Raw genomic sequence first — 19,958 nt, forward strand, 5'->3', positions numbered from 1 at the left:
ATGTCCAAATTAGCATTGAGGTCGACCTCAATAATACTCTATAAACCTCCAAGCTTTATGGAGTAGCCCAAAACAAAGCCTTGTTTAGGATGCAACAGTCTGTAACTGAGGGAGCTGCAAAAGCTTCATGCATGGCATGGGAGACATTGTCTAAGAGTGATATTATTTTTGGCTGAGTTATTCTGTCTTTTACCACCTGCACCAGGCAAAGGGGGCTTCCAAGCACAGAGCTGGTCTTCCTAATGAGCGTATCTGAACGCTTAGCTGAGAATCGCCTGACTCAATGACATGCATTTCATAGCCCTTAGCATATTTCTTACATTATTCCAGCTAAAATTTTCACTGACATTTCTTGGTAAAATTGACAAAACAAATTTGGTTTCCGGGGACAAAACCTGCAGTTAAACAGAATCTTTACACAATCTGTTGAACATTTTGAGTTCACTATTCATTTATCAGGCAAAGTGAAAGACAGCAACATAAACGTCTAAATATTCTGTTTGCTTTATAAACTGCCTTGTCTGTATCAGAGCTGTACAAAACCATGCCACTAAATGAAATCTAAACTCCAAGTTTAGGAAAAACATCTCTTAATCTTCTGATCTGTTAAGATAAAATATCAGTGCAACCATGATGTTTTATATCCATGCATTACAGCTGCATCTAGAGATATTCCTCATAGGGGCACAAAAGCCTCCTTCATCTCTTCAATTGCACTTACTATAAAGATTTTCCATTGATTTTAATTAAGACTTGCTCAGCAGGAGAAAATTCCAGCCAGATTACTGTGTAAGAACCGGAATGATCAGCACATTTTTCCAGCCGAACAGATAAAGCCCGCTGCAGTAAAACAGGAGTTACACAACACTTTCTAAAAGTTCACAGTCACAGTTCCAACGGCAGCGCATCGCATTCAGCTAAAAGAAAAAGAATCTTTATGGAGGAAAGATTTTATTCTTTTCCTAAAGAGATAGAAAATTAAAGACACTCTTGTTTTTGTTGTCTTTTATTTCACCTGTTTGGTGTTTGCAGTTAATGTGTCATTTAACTTTAAAAGCATAAATGTATTATGAGTCGAGTTTATTTTTTTTTTTTTAGATTTAACAGCAACAGAACTGTAAAAGTACTTTTCTTCTTAGAGATTTTCCCAGTGTCTGCATTATGATGCACTTATACATCTTAGATCATCGATCAGATATTTATATCTTATAACCACAATCTGAGTAAATAAAGAAAAAAAAAATTCAAATCATTTATTAAGAGGAAATAACCTAATTGAACCTCACTGGTCTTATTTATTAAAAAGTAATTTGGCCCTAAAACTATCATTAGGTTGCAACACTCTTGGCAATAACTGCAATCAAAAGTTTGCGACAGCTTATAATGTGTCTTTCTGACCACTATGCTCCATCCTTTCAATCTTGTTAAAGATTTTTTAAGCAAGAAGAACCTGTCTCTGCTCCTGCTGCTGTTTCTCTGTTAGAATTTAGAATAGACTTTGACTAGACCACACCGCTTTTATGTTATTCTGTGGTTGACTTGCTCTTGTGCTTTAGACCATTGTCCTATTGAATAACCAACCGACATGTTTGACTGAAAAAATTATGTCCCTCTTATGTCTTAAGAATGACAGCAAAGAACATTTTCTCTAATGTCTTGATGATAAGATATATATATATATATAATTTTTTTGCAAACGTCAGATAGCTCTTTATGTTCATTTTAGTCAGTAGTGGCTTTGTCCTTGTGACTCTACCTTGAGGCCATTCTTGCCAGCCTATTTCTTATTCTTGAGTTGTGTTTCATCAGCTCTGAGCTCCACTGAATAAAGTGAGGTCTGCAATGCTTTAAATATTCCTCCAGGTTATTTTTTCACCTCTTGGATTCTCTGAGAAATGTAATTGTTTGGGTTTTTTGGCAAAGTTTCCTACTATTACATGTGTTCTTCTCTGGAGGACAACAGCTTTTACTATACTTCACTGGAGTCCGAAAAACTAAGAGATTTCTTTTCTCTTTCAACAAAACACTTCAAGGCATGTTTCAAGTGTCTCTGTGTGTTTTATCAAATGATCAATATGGTGAAAGAAATAGAAGTTAGGCTGCCTCTGTTACACCCTAACCCATCAAGCAAAGAATCACAGGTTCACATCAGCGGACCCGTTAAAGGTCAACATAAGGTAGTGATATAAAAAGGAGATACTGTTTGATGTAGCCGAACAGCAAAAAATCCAAAACAAAATAAATCTGTTATTTTTATACAACAAACAGAGCTAACATTACCCGTTAATCATCAAGATATTTGGTATCTGTGGCCCAAATATCATATTCTCTACAACGGCAGTAAAAAGAAAGATTACCACTTAAATTTGTCCAATTGTGGAGATGTGGGAGTCAATTTGACACCTAACAGGACAAAACTACAGAACTAGTGTTTGAATGAAAGAAAAAAAAACAGGACAACAAAACAAGCATAAAGGGGCAATACTTGCAGCACATCATCGGATCACTGGCATTAACTCTGTTATAATATTGAATGTGTTTAATAAACCAGTTTCTAAGAATGGCATGTCTGTGTTGTGCAGTTGAAGTCAAAGTGGAACTCTCTCTCCTGGAAAAAGAAAAAGAAGTGGACGGCCTGTCCCCTAATGGCAAAGCCAGCCCCTTTGCTGACTGCAGACTGAATGGGGCCCTGGCACACACCTCTGATGAAGACTCCATGCTGCTTCCACTCAACCACAACTCCCGTGACTTTGTGGAGGCCTCCGTGTGTCACGTCAAAGACTTGGAAAATGGACAGTAAGAACAATACATTTATTTTCCAACCAGAACCTGTTTTAAGGTATTGTGGAGGACTTTTTAAAAGAAACGCCCCCTCCACTTAAAAAAAAAAATCTGCGTGCAAGAGCATGCATGGGCCCATATTCTCCTCGTGCACACCCTGTTTAAAATCTGCTGTTCTCATAGCTCATACAAGCATACTGTGTCGACATACAGGGGGGACTTTATAGTGGACCTTATAGCAAACTCAGTTAACTGACCGTTCAGATAGATGATCACTACTTTTTGCTCCGTTGGTCAAATAACTACTCCACCACTGGGCCGTGCCTGCACCATCGCCAATGCCAGGTAGCGACAGCGGGCCACTGTGACAGCAAATCCCATAATGCTTTGTGAGGACTGCTCTCAGCGCAAAGCATTCTGGGATATATCTACCTCTTCTGAGGCCTCTTTCTTCTCATACTTCGGAGACACTTTTTCTCTTAAGACCCTCGGCCATTTTCAAAGAACTGCGGTGAGAAAGGTGAGCTTTAATGACTGTCTGAAACCATAGCTCACCAGTGCGCAGAAAAAGATAGCTAAGGGATGAGCATGTAGGACGACCTTACGTAAACATATCACCAAAATGTTTGACAATTAGGAGGACCACTTATTTAGATGATCCACCCAGAAATAAAAGATCATCCACTATACCTTTAACCTATGGAAGAGTTCATAGAAGTTTTTATTGGCAGCAAAACAGTCCTTGCAGTTTTACAGTCTGGCTTTTTTTTAACCTTTAAGCTTTTAAGCCTCAAGCTCAAATTTTATTGTATTTTTTATTAAACCATACGTGATAAACTAACACAAAGATAAGTATACTTTTTAAGCATATGAAAAAACAAACATAATTTAAAACTATAAATCCTTTTTATTCAGCATCTACCAGTTCAAAATTTATAGAGACACCTTTTGCTGCAGTTATAGCTACAGTACAAGGTATGTCTGCACCAGCTCTGCACATCTAGCAAATGGAGGGTTTTTCTTGCTCCATAAGAAGGCTTAAGATAATTTAGGATTAACTTATTTTGACTATGGCACTTTAATCTATATCATTATATTGTTGGTCTGTTTTCAAGATTCAAGTTGTACTAATCTTCCCAGAGCTTTTCTCACCTTGCAATATAGCTTGTAGAAAATATTTCAGCTTTTTCTTTGCCATGAAATGTAAGATCCATGTATAATTTCCAGCCATTTTAAAAGGCTTGTACTTCTTTTGGTTTTATCACATAAAATCCCAATACAATACTATAAGGTATTTATATTTGAAGACTTTTAAAGGGTTTTAATAATGATCAGCTGTAAAATTTGTTCTTTAATACGCCTATGAGATGACCAAGAGTGTCAGAGTCAGTTATTATCTCCTGAAGCGTTTCCACAGCTAATGGTTCAAGTGTTTTATGAGGATATTATAAATCCCTGAGCCAGTCTGTGTCTAAATGTAGGGTCTAAAGTAGGGAGTGAAGAAATTTGATGTCAACCAGCAAAAAAACACAATAGGGGATTGATATTTAATGCCAGAGAAAATGCAGGCATCCTCATGCTTGAAATGAGGAATAAAAAAATGTAGTCTGGAAATGTTGTGAAATAGCAAATAATTGACTTTTGCTTTTATGTTATAGTGATATTTAATTGCTTTGGTTATAGCAAATAATTGAACTTTATTGATCTCACATTGGAGAAATTTACCTCTGCATTTAACCCATCCCCTTGGGGAGAAGTGGGCTGCCATTGGGGGGTGCCCGGGAAAAAATCACTTAACAACTGAATTAATTTTAGCTGTGCAACATTTTACTTTTGTTCCCAATGTTATTTAGATGTTGGATAAGAACATGCCTTCTTTTTTCTGTATGGGCTAGAATGCGAGAGGTTGATTTGGGATGTGGCAGAGCTTTGCTGATCAAACAACAAGGGGAGTTTTCTGCAATGGCCCACAAGTGTCCGCATTATGGCGCACCGCTAGTTAAAGGTCAGGACATTCATGAGCATCAATTTAGCTATTATTTTCTGTCACTGGGGCACCTTTGGCTTACTATCTCTCATTGTAGGTGTGCTGTCTAAAGGACATGTCCGTTGTCCGTGGCACGGCGCCTGTTTCAGCACAGCAACAGGAGACATTGAGGACTTCCCAGGCCTGGACAGTCTGCCTACCTTCCAGGTGACCTTTCCTGCTGCTGGTCCCCTGTAACACATTCCCTGTCTTATCTTGTGTGAAACCTCCTTAAAAAAGTGTACATTTCACTGTTGTGTGTTTGCTCCAGGTCAGAGTTGAAAAGGACAAGGTGATTATCCGTGCAAACAAACAGGTAATTCTAACCGGGAAAAAAAGGAATGTGGAGATTTTATGTTCAGATGTGTAAAAGTATTCACGCTGAGAACCTTTTTTTAACCATCCTCATACATCAAAATTATGGGATTTGTTTTTAATAGATTAGCAACAAAGTGACACAAAAAAACCCCTGAAACTTTATTTACTCAGGTTACGGTTATACAATATAAAAAAATCGGTTTGATGATCTTAAATGCATAAGTGCATCACAATGCAATGAGAAAATCTGGAAGGAGACAAGTACTTTTTACAGCTCTGAACCTTTCAATAAAGAGGAAGAAACATTGCACAGCAGAATTAAATGGCTAAACTGCCTCATTAGCACGCTGTCAAGCACCTCCATTGGCTGCTGATGAGCTAATATTTGAGTCAGGTGTGTTGGAAGCAGGAGTTTCAGGACACCCCTTCCTCTGTGTCTGCATTTAATGGAACCTCCCCCTCCACTGTAATTACTGTACAGGTGTCAGTCTTTAAGGGTTGACTCTACTATGCTGTACACCTAGAGAATGTGATAATAATGTGTTAAAAAATCTTTTAAGTCTCACAGTAAGGTTTGAAGTAAGATTTTTTTTTCCTTTTATGGTGAATTTCCTTTTATGCTGTATTTTGCAGCCTCTAACAGGTTTTCTTCTTTTCATCAAACAGCCTGTGGCTTCTTTCAGCCATGGATTTCTTCCTATAACTCTTCCATTAAGGCCATTTGTGTAATGAACCCTCCAGTTTCTGTAGGTCTGCTTCTCAGACTACTGTTGTTCTTACCTTTGCATCCAACATGTTTTCCTCCTAAAAGAGAGTTTTTCCTCTCCACTGTTGCTGCATGCATGCTCAGTGTAAGGCAGAGGTCTTCAACAGGGGGTCCGCGACCCCTAGGGGGTCCGCGGAGGTACTGCATGGGGGTCACGAAAGTCTTGGTTGATTACTTTTTTTTATATTCTCTCCTGCAATTTTTTGCACTAAATAAAATGTCTTTAAATACACATTAACATGAATTCAACACACTATAGTAAACAGATAAATGAAAGCAGAAGATGTGTTTCAGTCATCAATGCACACATTCAGCTACACACAGGAGCTCTTTCAAGCTGGACACCATTTCATTCACAACACCTGTCCCATCAACCAGGAATCAGAATCAGAAATACTTTAATAATCCCAGGGGGAAATTACTTTCGTTACATGACTCCATATGTAATAGAGTGACTATAGGACCAGTTTGATATAAAAACAATTTCATACAATATATATAATTAGGGGGTCCCTGCTCCATCTCGCAATCAGTTTGGGGGTCCTTGGCTTTGAAAACGTTGAAGACCCCTGGTGTAAGGGATTGCTTTCCAGTCAGTGAGTTATTGCTATCAACTGGTTTTCTTTGATAGATAACGTTTGATATGGTTGAATTGTTCTGTAAAGAGCCTTTAGATGATAAACTGAATTAAAGGTACACTATGCAACCGGTGTTGATTTTCCAGCGAGGCTCCCCCCAGAGGGCGAAAGTAAAAGTGCACTGTCGTAAATATGCTCAGCTGTTCTCCTAGTTTCTCCGTCAAGCCAGGCGCGGTTGTTTTGAGCTTAGCAGACAGGCGAACGCAACAAATGACTAATGCTGCATTCACACCGCAGCTGGCGCGACAGAAGCAGCGAGTTTACATGCAACGTAACGTCAAGGTGCAGCAAAAGGTCCCGGCGGCGGGTTTTGAGCAGCAGGCGCAGCACGTCTGAGCAGCTGAAGCAGCGCATCGGGCGAGTTTAAGCATCTGACGCAGGGAGAGAGACACAGCGCTGATGATCACTCCTCTTAAACAGTTTATTGACGCCTAAATTAACTTAAAATGCAGAAATCTGCCGGCAGAATATGCAGTTTGGATTATTTAGATGAAAAACACCTACCAGCTGCCGTGGTGAACCGGAGGCGACCAGGCCAGAGGCTGCTGATGAAGGGATCCCTACTGTCGGCGCACCGCTGGTATGTGGGGGTCTGAGCGGCTCCGACAGAAAAAATATTGAAGGCAGGATAATAATCTGAATGAACTGACTGCACTGATTACGTTTTCAGGTGTATTTTCTCACTTAAACACATATTAAAACTACTTTATTCCCACTGATCACAGCAAATACAGCTGCAAGGCAGAGAAAGGATAGTGAAGCTCCGCCCAACGCGCGTCAGACACACTTTTGCACCGCGCAGCCAGAGCAGCAAATCTGCTTCAGCCGCGCGTCAGAACTAACTGGTACAAGCAGCAAAAATGAAGCAGCAGACACGATTTTGCTGCGTCCGATGTGAACGTAGCATAACTGCACAAAGATCGCCACTGTGCTAGCAACGAGAATGCTTTTAACTGGGGGGTGTAGCAGTTCTCGCCGTAAAGCAAGACTGACTCTCACGAGACTTCTGAGCCTGTGGGTGCGGGTCGGTGCTCCTGCAATTGCAAGTGCAGTATTTCCCCCACAGACCACCAGGGCGGCCGAGAATACCTTTGTTCAACCTGAAATGAATCATTTAATCATCCATAACGTTATGGAACACATTAATTAACTGAAAAATGTTGCATAGTGTGCCTTTAAATTGAAATTTAATTGCCCTCTTTTATATGGCAAGCTATATTTTATCACCTATAAATATGTGAAAGATTTTGAAGAGGTTCTGATGCAGTTCACAGAGGGCTCATGTTCTTCAATGTATTTTTTAGGCTCTTCAGTCACAAAAAAGATTAAAACCCATGTCCCGATGTTCGGCCGTCATCAACTCCAACACTGGCTGCAGCCATGTTCTTATAATTGGCTCAGGTTGGTACAGGATACAGGCTACACTATAAAACAGCCACACTGTTATTTACATCATTTTATTCCAACTTTATATATATTGGTTCTAACTGCGGTACAGCATTAAACAGCTTATGAATAACTAGCCTTTATTTTATTTTACAGGGCATCATTTTAGGGGTTGAATTTGTGAATTTTTCTGCAGGTCCAGCAGGTCTGGTGTGTGCAGAGACACTGAGACAAGAAGGCTTCACAGATCGCATTGTCATGTGCACCATGGACAGACATCCCCCGTATGACAGGCCTAAACTGAGTAAGGTTTGTACACAGACCACAACCATATTCACTGAGGCAAAGCTCAGTATGCCCAAAACCTTACATAAGAGGCTGCAAAGGCTGCCTGCGTCACTGATGACTCTTTTGGGAGCAGCGTCTCATTATGCAGCAACGAAGCTGAAAAACCTAGAGCAGTGAAAAATTATACAGGGCCTCAAATAATCAAGCATAATTTATCTAATTTGTTGAATTTTTAGTTGGGGGACCAACACAAAATAGTGATTTGTTTTCAAGTGGAAGAAACAATTTTATTGATTAGGATGTCCACGATATCAGCTTTTACTCTAATAACCCTAAATAAAATCTGTCATGTTGGGTTCAAGGCGTCTAACCCACATGCAGAAAACACTCTTGAAACAGGGAAAAGATTAAAATGATTTATTTACAATTTTTACAAGTTAAATGGTCACAGGAACTGGGTTCTTCTGACTGGTCACGGGAGGGAAGCCACTGAGGAGGACAGAGCAGTTAGTGTTGATCCAGGAAACGTGCAGATTTCGACGACGGGGATTAATACCTGCTCAGAGAGGATACTGATCAGCAGGGGGGGAACCTTGTGAGTCCAGCAGGCAGAGGGCTGAGGGCTGAGGCAGAGACTGAGACAGAGTGCAGGCAGGCAGATTCCAGACCGAGATACTTTCTCCAGGATTCCAGGTTTCCAGAAAAATCAGGATCTGTGAGGCAGAGAGAAACTAGATCAGACAGGTTCTCAAAATCAGGGTTACAGATCAGGCAGGCTGGCTCAGGTTTTGCTAACCATTACTGGCAAACACTCTGGCAGGGAAGTGTCAGCCTCCTCCTCCTTAAATAGGTCTTCCTGATGAGGAGACAGGAAACAGGTGCGTGGAAGTGAGCTCATGCCCTCAGGAGGAAGATCTCAGGCGCCCTCTGGTGGAGAAAGTGAACAAGCCTCCAGATCCCAACAAAATCTTGTGTTATCACTTTAAAATAATCAAATGTAGAAGTAGAGCTATTATGTGTGTAATCAATTTTTAGTATAAATTTGATGTCCTGTGAAGACCTTAGAGGTTTGTTAAATAAAAGTAATAAACAAACACCTTCATGAGAACCAAGGAACACAACAGAAAGGCCATGGTGGAAGCTACAGGCAGGCCACTTATAAAACTATTTTCTAAAGTTGCATAAGTACAAAGGGAAGCCAAAAGAGGTGACATTTGCAGCCAGCAGACATGGTTAAGATGCCCTGGTTAAATGGGAATAGACCTTTTAGCATCTGTGAGAAAGGCCATTTCTTTCCTAGGTTGGCCTCTGGACTCAGTGGAGGAAGTAGCTGAGAGGAGGGGGCTGTCCAAGCTTACGTCCATCATGGATAACACCTCTCAATCTCTGCATAAGACTGTTGAGCAGCTCCTTTAGTGAAAGACTTTTATACCCTGTTTGTAAAAAGGAGAGCTACCACAAGTCATTCAGCCCTGCTGCCATCAGACTTCACAATGCGGCACTATAACTGCAATAACTTGTGCAATTACTAATGTGCAATCACTATTAAATACCCTGTGCAATAACCTGTTTAATATTTAATACCCAGTGCAATAACTATATACCGTATATATATATATATATATATATATATATATATATATATATATATATATATATATATATATATATATATATATACCTTTTTTTATATAAATACACATTTAAAACCCTGCGCAATAATCCTGTTAAATAAGAAACTTCGGCTATTATATACATATATGTGGATGCACTGTATATACTGTATATACCCCATGCACCTTTTCCTGCTTTTGATATCCTCCTTCTTTTTGACTATTGAGCCAATACAATAAGTAAATTTCTCCACTGTGAGATCAATAAAGTCTATAAATCAATAAATCAATGTCCAAAATCCATCTATGTGCAACTTAACATCTGCTGAAAAAAACATCTCTGTTGTTCAACTTGGTGATGGTAGAATCCTGCCGTAAGGATAGTTCTTTTTATCAGGGACAAGGAGACTGATTAGAGTTTATGCAGGTCAGTCCTGGAAGCAAACATTTTTCTGTTTGAGGTTCCCCCTTAACATACATCCAGGGCTAGAGGATAATAGTATAGATCAAAGCATATCCATTTGTCAAAGGGGTGCACATCTGCCCCTTGGTCCAGATGATCAGTTCATAACAGATGTGATTCAAACTTGTAAGATAATTTACTTATTAAATATAATTGCAAACCCTTCCATATTTATGCATCACTATGTTCTGGTCTCTTAGATAAAATACTTTGAGGTTTGTGGTTGTAATGAGACACAATAAAAAATAATTTCAAGGGGACCTAGTTAAAGATGAGAACCTTCTCAATAGAAAACATGAAACATTTGTTATTTTGTTTAGAGAATAATGTTATCATCAGATGATAATATTACCTAAAGAATGATAAGGATCTATTCAAGGATAATTTCAACAAATTTTAACTCAGTTACCAGATTTGCGATTCAGGGATGTTTTAAATTTGTTAATTTATCGTTATTCTTGTGCTTAGTCTTTAGAAAGCACAGCAGAGCAGCTAAGGTTACGCTCCATCGACTTCCTACAGGACCATGACATTGAGCTCCTCACAGAAAAAGAGGTGGGGAACCTTAAAAAACTGGTTGGTAAATTATCTAAGCAATTAAAAAAAAATTAAAATAAAAGATTTCATTAAAGTAAAACATCTCCAATAATTGTTTAGGTTATGGCAGTAGATGTGAAGACTAGATCTGTGACATTTGAAGACGGCTTGAGGATGGAGTACAAGAAACTCTTTATTGCTACAGGAAGCAAGTAAGAAAAGTAACTCTTTATCTCTAATGACTGACACTACACATTTCTAATGACTTTTCATTTTTTAAAGACCAAAACTGATGAACTACAAGGGCAAGGATGTTAGGAATGTCTTCCATCTTCAGACACCTGAGGATGCCAACAGCATAGCGAGGCTCGCCAACAATAAGAACGCCGTGATTGTGGGAACATCATTTGTTGGTGAGACAAAAACTCCTGTTTCAACACAGTTCTCAGAATCAAATGAGAGTTTTATAATAAAGTCCAAAATGATAGAATTTCTATTTCTTTTAAAATGTATTAACCCAGAGCTTTGATTGTTTAATTATGACCTGTTCTCCAAAACAAGGTTTGTATTCACAAACTTTTAATAATAAAAATTTATATTAATAAACCTAAGGAATTAAGTAATGAAGAGAATCCAGCAAACACAAACGGAAGGGGAGGAGAATATATGTCCTAAACAGAACAATGAAAAAGTAATGAACTGATTGGGAGCAGGTGTGGAGAGATGGAACTAGAAGGAGCTAGGGGAAAGGAGACTGCCACAAGGGGGCAACAGAGAGTAAACAAGAAATACTTAAGTGCTCAAATACAAGCAGAAAACTATTAGAAAGACACAAAATGTAAATGAAACCAGTAACCAAGAAAACACAGAATAATATAAACGAAAGTGTAACTGAAAACTCAAAAAGAAAACATAGACAGTACCAAAAAGTCCAGAAAGGGCAGCATCATGACAGACTGGGCATTTACCTGAGCCCCATCTGGATATTAAATCAGCTGTGATCTCTTGTTTGCAATTTGGTAAAGAGAGGAGATCATTAATGTACAATAATGACCCAGTTGAATATATTTATGTAACAAGACTTGATTAAAAAAAGAAAATCTTTGTTCATACATCCTGTCCATCCAGACCGAACAAGCTTATACAATTTTATAAAGTGGAATGGAAAACTGTTTAAAAGGTGGTAAAGTTGGTAGACTAAGCTCCAGTAGAATGAAAAACATATTTGCTTGGTTTAAAGTAAAAAAAAGAAGAGAAAAAATAAATTATAATTTCCTTCCAGTTTTAAAAATGCTTCACATTGATTTGTTTTATCAAGCCAAATTCAAAACGAATCTCACTGAAGTGTGAGGTTATTTGTGAATAACAAAATACAAAAACATATTTCAGATAGAAATAGATTTGCTAAGTTTTGACGCTATTGTACCTTAGAAAGAAAACTACATCATGAAAACATATGCAGCCGATTTATGGTGGAGAGTAACTGGATTTTTATTCAAGGATAACAACAATCTGGTGTAAATAAGAGCACTGAACACTGCATGAAAAGTGAGATTTTCGTCCCCGTAAACTCCCGCAGATCTGCCTGATTTTCGTCAGTTTCCGACAATTTGCAACCCGTGCTTGTCCGCGTTTGTCGTGCCACAAATTGTCGGAAACGGACTCTGACGTATGTGGAGAGCGATCAGCTGTACTAATGGCCCTAATTAGCATATGAATGCAGCAAACCCGCGCGGCTGGCCAGGTCTGGCTTGAATAACCTTCTCAGTATTGGCTGAAACCACTATTCTCAAACAAGTGAAATCGCTCGTGATTGGCAGCAAAACCACACGTGGCCACGCCAGGCTTTAATTTTCTTACTGAGTATTGGACGGAACCACTTCTTTTTAAACAAGTAAAGTCGCTCGTGATTGGTTGGCATATATATATATATTTACATATATATATTTATTCATTCATATATATATTCATATATTTATTCATTCATATATTTATTCATTCATATGCTGTGTATTTATGTTATCCTACACTACTACACAATTATGCTACCATCAAGGACATGAATGAATTTATACAGGAAATGAACATTTGCCAGGAAGCTGTTTATGCAAAGAAAGAGCTTTATTAAAACACACACAACTATATACAACGCGTATCCAAACACATGCGTTTCTAAAAATTAAAACTCCGTGAACGGTCCGTTTGCTTCATCGGGGTTGGAGGTAACAGGCAGCATTCCCTCCGAGGCAGGTCCGATGTGCAGACGCATACTGTGCGTGGCCCTGTACTTCGGCATCGCTTCTAACCGGGACTGCAGCTTAACACAGAGTTCAGTGAGATCCGGCCTACGAAATGGCGGCGACCGTACAATCCATCCAGAGACACCGCCGACGACGGCGGACTTCCAGAGTTCCACTTCCTCATCTGCCAACACACTCTGCCTCGCCTTCAGCAGCTGAAAAAAAAAAACAATGAATCAGCGCACTGCATACGGACACAACACATCTATCAATGCACCTGAAAAATAGTCACCAAATAAAGTCTTACCATCTTTCTTCTGTCCCGACTCCGAGCAGATAGCCTGGCAGCCTCCGCACGCAGCGTGCTGGCTAGCAGCGTGTATCTGAAGCTCCTGCATACCGTCTCATAATACGTCTTACAGGCAGCTGGAAAACAAATGAGAGGTATGAATAAAAAAAAAATAAAATCAAACGCAAGTCACAGTAACAAGGAAGGAGAAAACATTAAAACAAGTCACTTACACACAATGTCGTCTTTATCAACATCGTGCAAATAGGAGGTCACCGCCTCATTGTGAGGCGACTGTAGTCTGTGAGAAAAAAAAAAGTACAGCTATGGTCGGTATCCATGTCCTTTTACCGCAGAATGAAAGCATATTCTTTAAACCTTACCCCTGCTCCGGTTCATAGCGCCTGCAATTAGTCTCCGAGTTGTTAAGACGGCATACTGATTCCTGTGAATCACAAAAAATACACTTTAATAAAGCTTTAGGCTAGGCTGCTTTTAGCTTACCTAGCTAGGCTAGGTTGCCTTTAGCTTGCCTAGCTAAGCTAGGCTGCTTTTAGCATAGCTACCAGTAATCGAACTTATATTTACCGCTAGCGTGGCGTTGTGCACCCGTCTTCTCTTCCTCGAGTTCGTATATCCCGCAAAGTTGCTCGACTGCCGAGCCGCCATCTTGTCCTCTATGGACTACAACCTGGAGTGCATCGAATTCTCCAGCGCTCATTCATGTCGGCAGTCGTTGGGCAAGCTGACGAGACAGTCCGCTGATAGCAATCAGCAGTTTCTTCTCGTCAGTCTGCGGGCTGGCCGAAAGTTGTGGACTAAGAGCAGTTGGAGGCGAGTTGAACGCGAGACGTCGTGCAGCCATTGTTCACGTAACAACAAAATACAAACACGGTAACTGGAGATTAAGTTCTTCTAAGTGTAGTAACACAAACATGCCTGCTAATATGATGGTCTCGCGAGAAGTCGTAGTGCACAAAAGCTCACACGTGATTGGACGATGGGGCCGAAGGCTCATCAGGCTCCTCCAATCACATACGACGTCATTGTTATACGGAAGGACTCGCGAGAAGAGCTCGCGTCGCTCCATTCTGGAAGGTGGCGGTAATGCACCTATAAATTGTTTGCAATTGCAATTGTTTGTCTCCATAAGATTGAATTTGAGCAGGTGGACATTAGAGATAATAAATGCAACAACAAGTTTTTGAATCAATATTCTATAAATAATATGTACCCAGGAAGAACAAAAAGCACAGCTCTCTTACAAAATCTATGATAGTCAAAATTAGGACAAATTATTTGAAATTCCCAATTCCTCCTAAATATAAAGAATTACAATTTAAAATAATAAATAACATATATCCTTCAAATGAGTTTTTAAGAGAGAGATTTAAGTTTAATGTTGAGAATTGTGGCTTTTGTACAACTCAATTGGAAACAACTAAACATCTTTTTTATGAATGTAAAGAAGTATTAAACTTATGGGATCAACTTCGAACCTTTCTGTCTTCTAAAACAATAAATTTAGATTTTATTTCCTGGCAAAACATTCAATTCGGTTTATCCATTAAAGAAAAAAAATTTGGAATTTTTAATCAATATTCTAATAATTGTAACAAAGTATTATATCCATAAATGTCGCTATGCAAAATGCTCCCTCTCAATCTCTGCTCTCAAAAATGAACTTTCCCTTTTCAAAAGATGTCTGAGAAAGATGCAGAATTTAAATGCAATTAAATTGTTTGAGTTAATTGAAGAATTTCAGTTGGTAGTCCCCACTGATTAATTTACTTTAACTACTATTATTATTTTATTTATTTTTATTTATTTTATTTTATTTTATACTTTGTTCCAGCCTGTGCATTTAATTTTATTTTTCAAAAGCAGGAGTTGTGATATTTCTTCTTGTATTGAAATATTTGTTATTGACTTGTTATTTGAGATTGTTATTGTTTTCTTATATATTCAATAACAAAAAAAAAAAAAAAAGTGGAAATCTAAAAAAAAAAATTAACCATTACAGCCAACTGATTCTGATTAAAACTAATTTTTGAAGTAAATTATTTTGTGTATTTTTTTTACATAACATTTGCATACACAGTAATCTAGCGTACTTTAATTAAATAAATCAATTCAAGCTAAAATGTAAGAGTCTATAATTAGGCTATACTGAGCCTGATCTATTTCTACCATCTATTTGGGGGATATTTATTGCCACACTTTGGGCCACTTAAAACCAATTTAGCATGCTGACCTATGTCCTTATGACCACAGTGTACCAATCTTCTGATGGCTACTTCCAACAGGATAATGCGCCATGTTATAAAGTGAATCATTTCAGAATCATTTCTTGAAACTTTTCCACTTAAGTAATTGTGAATTGAGCATATTGACAGACAACATTTTATTTTTTATCTTAAATGCAAATTAAAAAAAAAAATAATTACTGCTCTAAATGTATTGCTCTGTCAGCTAAAGATCTGTTTTGGTCTCTATACTTTAATTAAATAAATCAATTCAAGCTAAAATGTAAGAGGCTATACCTGATCTCTTTGTATCAGAGATTTTCTTACCTGGTTTGCATTTGTATAGCTCACAGCATGTTCATTAACATGTTAAAGCCTCCCCTAGAATTCCATGGGGGGGAGGCATGGGGGGAACACTGCCTAAGAAATTCCACGTCAATTTCTGACAATTTACGGGAGTTTTCGGCGAAGGTTGCAAATTGCCGTAAACTGCCGCTAACCTGAAGTTCCACGACAATCTACAGTGCCGTATATTGACGAAAATCCCACTTTTCATGCAGTGGAATAAATCATGACCATGGAAAAGCTACCCAGCAGGGGGCAGTGTGGTGCTTTGACTGATGCTGTACCAGGAAAACAACTATTAGGGGTTTAGTTTAACAACAAAAAAAAAATCACGTTGCTGACTAAATAAAGCCTGCATGGACAACAAGTGTATCCTTCTCATGACTGACTCTCGGCTTCCTGACTGGTTCAAAAATATTAAATGCATTTCACTGAGTTTCGGATGTCCTATTTGCCACATTCACCAGAACTTTTATTCAACAAAAATATTTATGGGATATTACAACTAGATATATATGATCTATCTACTCAATATAGCATTAATCATTTCACATTAATTTAAAGTTCTAAAAAGACAGTCTGCTGCAATCTGTATAGGGTGAATCACAGGCTGTGAAAAACAAAATAGAGAATTATTTTGCTAAAACAGAGAGGAATAAATGCATTAAAATCTACCCTGATGCTGTTTTTTTGGTTATGCTGGCAGGTATGGAAGTGGCTGCAGCTCTTACTGACAAGGCCCACTCAGTGTCTGTCATCGGGATCGAGCCTGTCCCCTTTAAAAAAGCTCTCGGGGAGAAAGTAGGGAAAGCCATAATGAAGGTAAAGGCACTCTCAAGGGAAATCAAATCTTTTTATTACAAAAAAAACCCTACACACATTGACAAACCCGTCATCAGTATTCTCCCTGTAAATACACTGCTGATTAAAACTGAGATGCTGTTATTTGTTTCTGCTGGTCATTATTGCACCAGTTAAGTGTTCCAGCTGTGGTCTCACTGTCACTCAGGGCTGTTTTTATCCTTGCAGCTGTTCGAGACAAACAGGGTGAAGTTCTACATGCTAAATGAGGTGTCGGAGATGATTGGGCAACATGGACAGGTATTCACAAAGTGAGAGACATAGTCTCTTTTTTCTGTAGATGCTCAACATTCAGTTTAACCTTAAAGGCTAGAATATGTCTGTAAGGGACATTAAGTTATCAATAAAAACAAGTACTGCTTTAGATTTTACCTAGAATCTTAAATAAAAAATTATTACCTCATTGGTTGGAACTGTGTAATTGTAGTTAAATTATTTGAGTTGCAGCAGATATAATTAAACACCTTTGTGTACTTTTTTTTAAACAAACATAAAAACTTTACAACAAAACTCTACATGCTATGTAAAATCTATAGCCAACAGCTTTATATCTTATGACCTGTTGCAAAAATTTTTAAATACAAATCTTTATAATATTGTTTAGATCATGCATAAGTGTTAAGTGGAAGCTAAATGAATCATAGTTTTCATGTTTAATTAAAAACAAAAAAACACAAAAGTGATGCACACATTTGTACTAACTGCCATTTACTCTGAAACTGTCTTATAAAGTAAAACCATCTGCCTTGCAAAGTCACTAAATTAGTAAATAGGACCACTGGAAATAAGACTTACATTAAACCCATAGTGACTCCTAAAAAAATCCAAGATTACATTTAAACTGATAGACAAATTCTACTGCAATTAATATTATTTTCAGACCAGAATATGATCATAAAACTGTCTCTTTAGAAGTAAGGAATACATATTCTAATAAAAAAGAAAGCATAATATTCTGACATATTCTATGACTTACATCATTGTTCAAACTTGTCTTTACGATGCCCTGGATACATCTTTAAAATATAGCTGTCTTGTCCTCAATAAATTCTCCCTGCTTAGTTTTAAGGGCTTTGCCTGCTCTGTTATATGTCTGTTCATTACCTGTTGTTCCTGTTTCAAAGTTGAAGGAAGTTGTTCTGAAAAGTGGGAAAGTCCTGCGGGCAGATGTGTGCGTCATTGGAACAGGTAATATCTCAAGCGGAAAAAATGCAGCTTTCTTTCTCCATCCTTTTTCATTTTTAACCTATTCATGTATTTCTATGTGTGTAGGAAGTGTTCCTGCGACAGGGTTTTTGAAACAGAGTGGCATCCACTTGGACTCAAAGGGCTTCATCTCTGTGAACAAGGTGTGCAGCAAACCTCTGCTGCTTGAGTAGAAGGTCAGTTTTGTTTTTATATTTTGACTAAAACTGTCCTCTGCTTTAGATGATGCAGACAAATGTTGACGGGGTGTTTGCTGGAGGAGATGTGGTGACGTTTCCTTTTCCACCTCGCAACAACAAGAAGGTGAACATCCCTCACTGGCAGATGGCTCATGTACACGGTGAGCAGCTCAAAGCTCAGTCCAGGCTTCAGATGCTGGTAAATACAACAATAAGATTTATTTGATTGATTTCTTCCTCACTGACAGGCAGGGTTGCAGCTCTCAGCATGATCGGCAGACCGTCTGAGTTTAAAACCGTGCCTTACTTCTGGTCAGCCATGTTTGGGAAGACCATTCGCTATGCAGGTAGGTTGGAACCCTGGAATCCACAGTTTTGGAGAATGTTCATTGGACGGACATCTGACAAGATTTGAAAAGTTTTATGCAAGTTTACATACCCTTTGAGTAAAGACTGAAAAAAAAACAGCTGCCAGTAAAATAGAGATTGCCAAAAGTAATAAAGAAATTAAAATAATAAGAAAATCATGACACCGACTTTGAATATATAAACATATATATATATATATATACACACATACACATGTATACATGAATAAATAAAGCAAGTAAAGCTTGATGGAGCTCATAAACAAAATTTTTGTTGAGCAACACTTTTATGCAATCCCTGAAATCAAGTGTTTGATTTGCTGTTCATCAGCAAGGTACTTTAATTCATCTGGGACAATCTGTTTCTTACAAATCATTGTTTTAAACAAAAATTGAAATCAAATTATTATTATTATTTTTTTTTTTTTTCATATTATACATTTTCCAGTTTTGTGTTATTTGATTTACTAGCGTGAATTCATTATTTCTTTAATGGGAGTGTATCTAAATCTTCAAGCACAACTGTATGTCTACACATCTATGCCCTGAGTATAAAATTTATTAAAATTTAAATGGATTTTCCTATCATGATTGTACGACTTTGTATTATTTCCTTCTCTTTATTTAAATACAAGTATAATTGCTCCACATCATTACTTTTGATATTTTCTAAGGTCAGGGGAGTATTAAAAGTGTTTTTTAGTTTACTTTTATATAAATTAACCTAAAACCTTATTAAAGACAAAAAGCAAGACAATTAATTTTCTTTTTCTAATGCTTGAGGTTATGGTGATGGATTTGATGATGTCATCATACAAGGAGATCTGGATGAACTGCGATTTGTTGCTTTTTACACAAGGTACCTTTTGCAGTTTTATCCTGGAAAGTAGCTTACATATCTGAACTGTTTAACAGCCCTTCTTTTTCTGCTATTGTTCTATCTAAAGAAGTGAGGAGGTGGTTGCTGTTGCCAGCATGAACTATGACCCCATCGTATCCCGAGTGGCAGAGGTCCTTGGATCCGGAAAGACAATTAAAAAACGGGATGTGGAGTAAGTCTTCATTTACGATTGTATTCTGGTTCAGGATTTTAGTCAGTTTATTAATTTAGCACCAACTCACAACATGCCATCCCAAGGAAATTAGCAGACAACTCAGTCAGGTTTCTGTCAAGGAAAACCAGCTGATTGCATTGAGTCATTATCTTGCAAAACATGCTCCTCCTGGATGAGCATGCAGTGACGCTTTTCGCTTGCTTTTTGTCGTTGACTCTTCAGCCCTCTTCCTCCCTCACACCGAGCATGCATGCAGCGACAGTTTAGATTTCATTTCCTTCAATAGTAAGTGATAGCATTTCAGTTTAATAACTAAAGCAACCAGTGGTCGTTCTTGCATGAACGGTGTCTTA

The 19,958-nt window shown here is 38.1% G+C and overlaps 1 protein-coding gene across 2 annotated transcripts in view; it reads left to right on the top strand.

Annotated features, from left to right (window-relative positions):
- LOC119786542 (apoptosis-inducing factor 3) overlaps positions 1–19,958 on the top strand; it is a 35,434-nt gene that overhangs the window by 13,764 nt on the left and 1,712 nt on the right. For both annotated transcript variants that reach the window (XM_038289984.1, XM_038289985.1), the window contains exons 3-19: positions 2,583–2,796; positions 4,677–4,786; positions 4,866–4,975; positions 5,079–5,123; positions 7,834–7,930; positions 8,112–8,224; positions 10,748–10,834; positions 10,937–11,028; positions 11,099–11,229; positions 16,643–16,758; positions 16,966–17,037; positions 17,922–17,985; positions 18,070–18,146; positions 18,226–18,343; positions 18,431–18,529; positions 19,334–19,409; positions 19,498–19,602. In XM_038289984.1, the coding sequence (XP_038145912.1) occupies positions 2,583–2,796; positions 4,677–4,786; positions 4,866–4,975; positions 5,079–5,123; positions 7,834–7,930; positions 8,112–8,224; positions 10,748–10,834; positions 10,937–11,028; positions 11,099–11,229; positions 16,643–16,758; positions 16,966–17,037; positions 17,922–17,985; positions 18,070–18,146; positions 18,226–18,343; positions 18,431–18,529; positions 19,334–19,409; positions 19,498–19,602 (1,726 nt within the window). The remainder of the gene's footprint in view (positions 1–2,582; positions 2,797–4,676; positions 4,787–4,865; positions 4,976–5,078; positions 5,124–7,833; positions 7,931–8,111; positions 8,225–10,747; positions 10,835–10,936; positions 11,029–11,098; positions 11,230–16,642; positions 16,759–16,965; positions 17,038–17,921; positions 17,986–18,069; positions 18,147–18,225; positions 18,344–18,430; positions 18,530–19,333; positions 19,410–19,497; positions 19,603–19,958) is intronic.

This window comes from Cyprinodon tularosa, unplaced genomic scaffold (assembly GCF_016077235.1).
Source record: "Cyprinodon tularosa strain WSP-4 unplaced genomic scaffold, ASM1607723v1 ctg275, whole genome shotgun sequence".
Taxonomy (NCBI): Eukaryota; Metazoa; Chordata; class Actinopteri; order Cyprinodontiformes; family Cyprinodontidae; genus Cyprinodon; species Cyprinodon tularosa.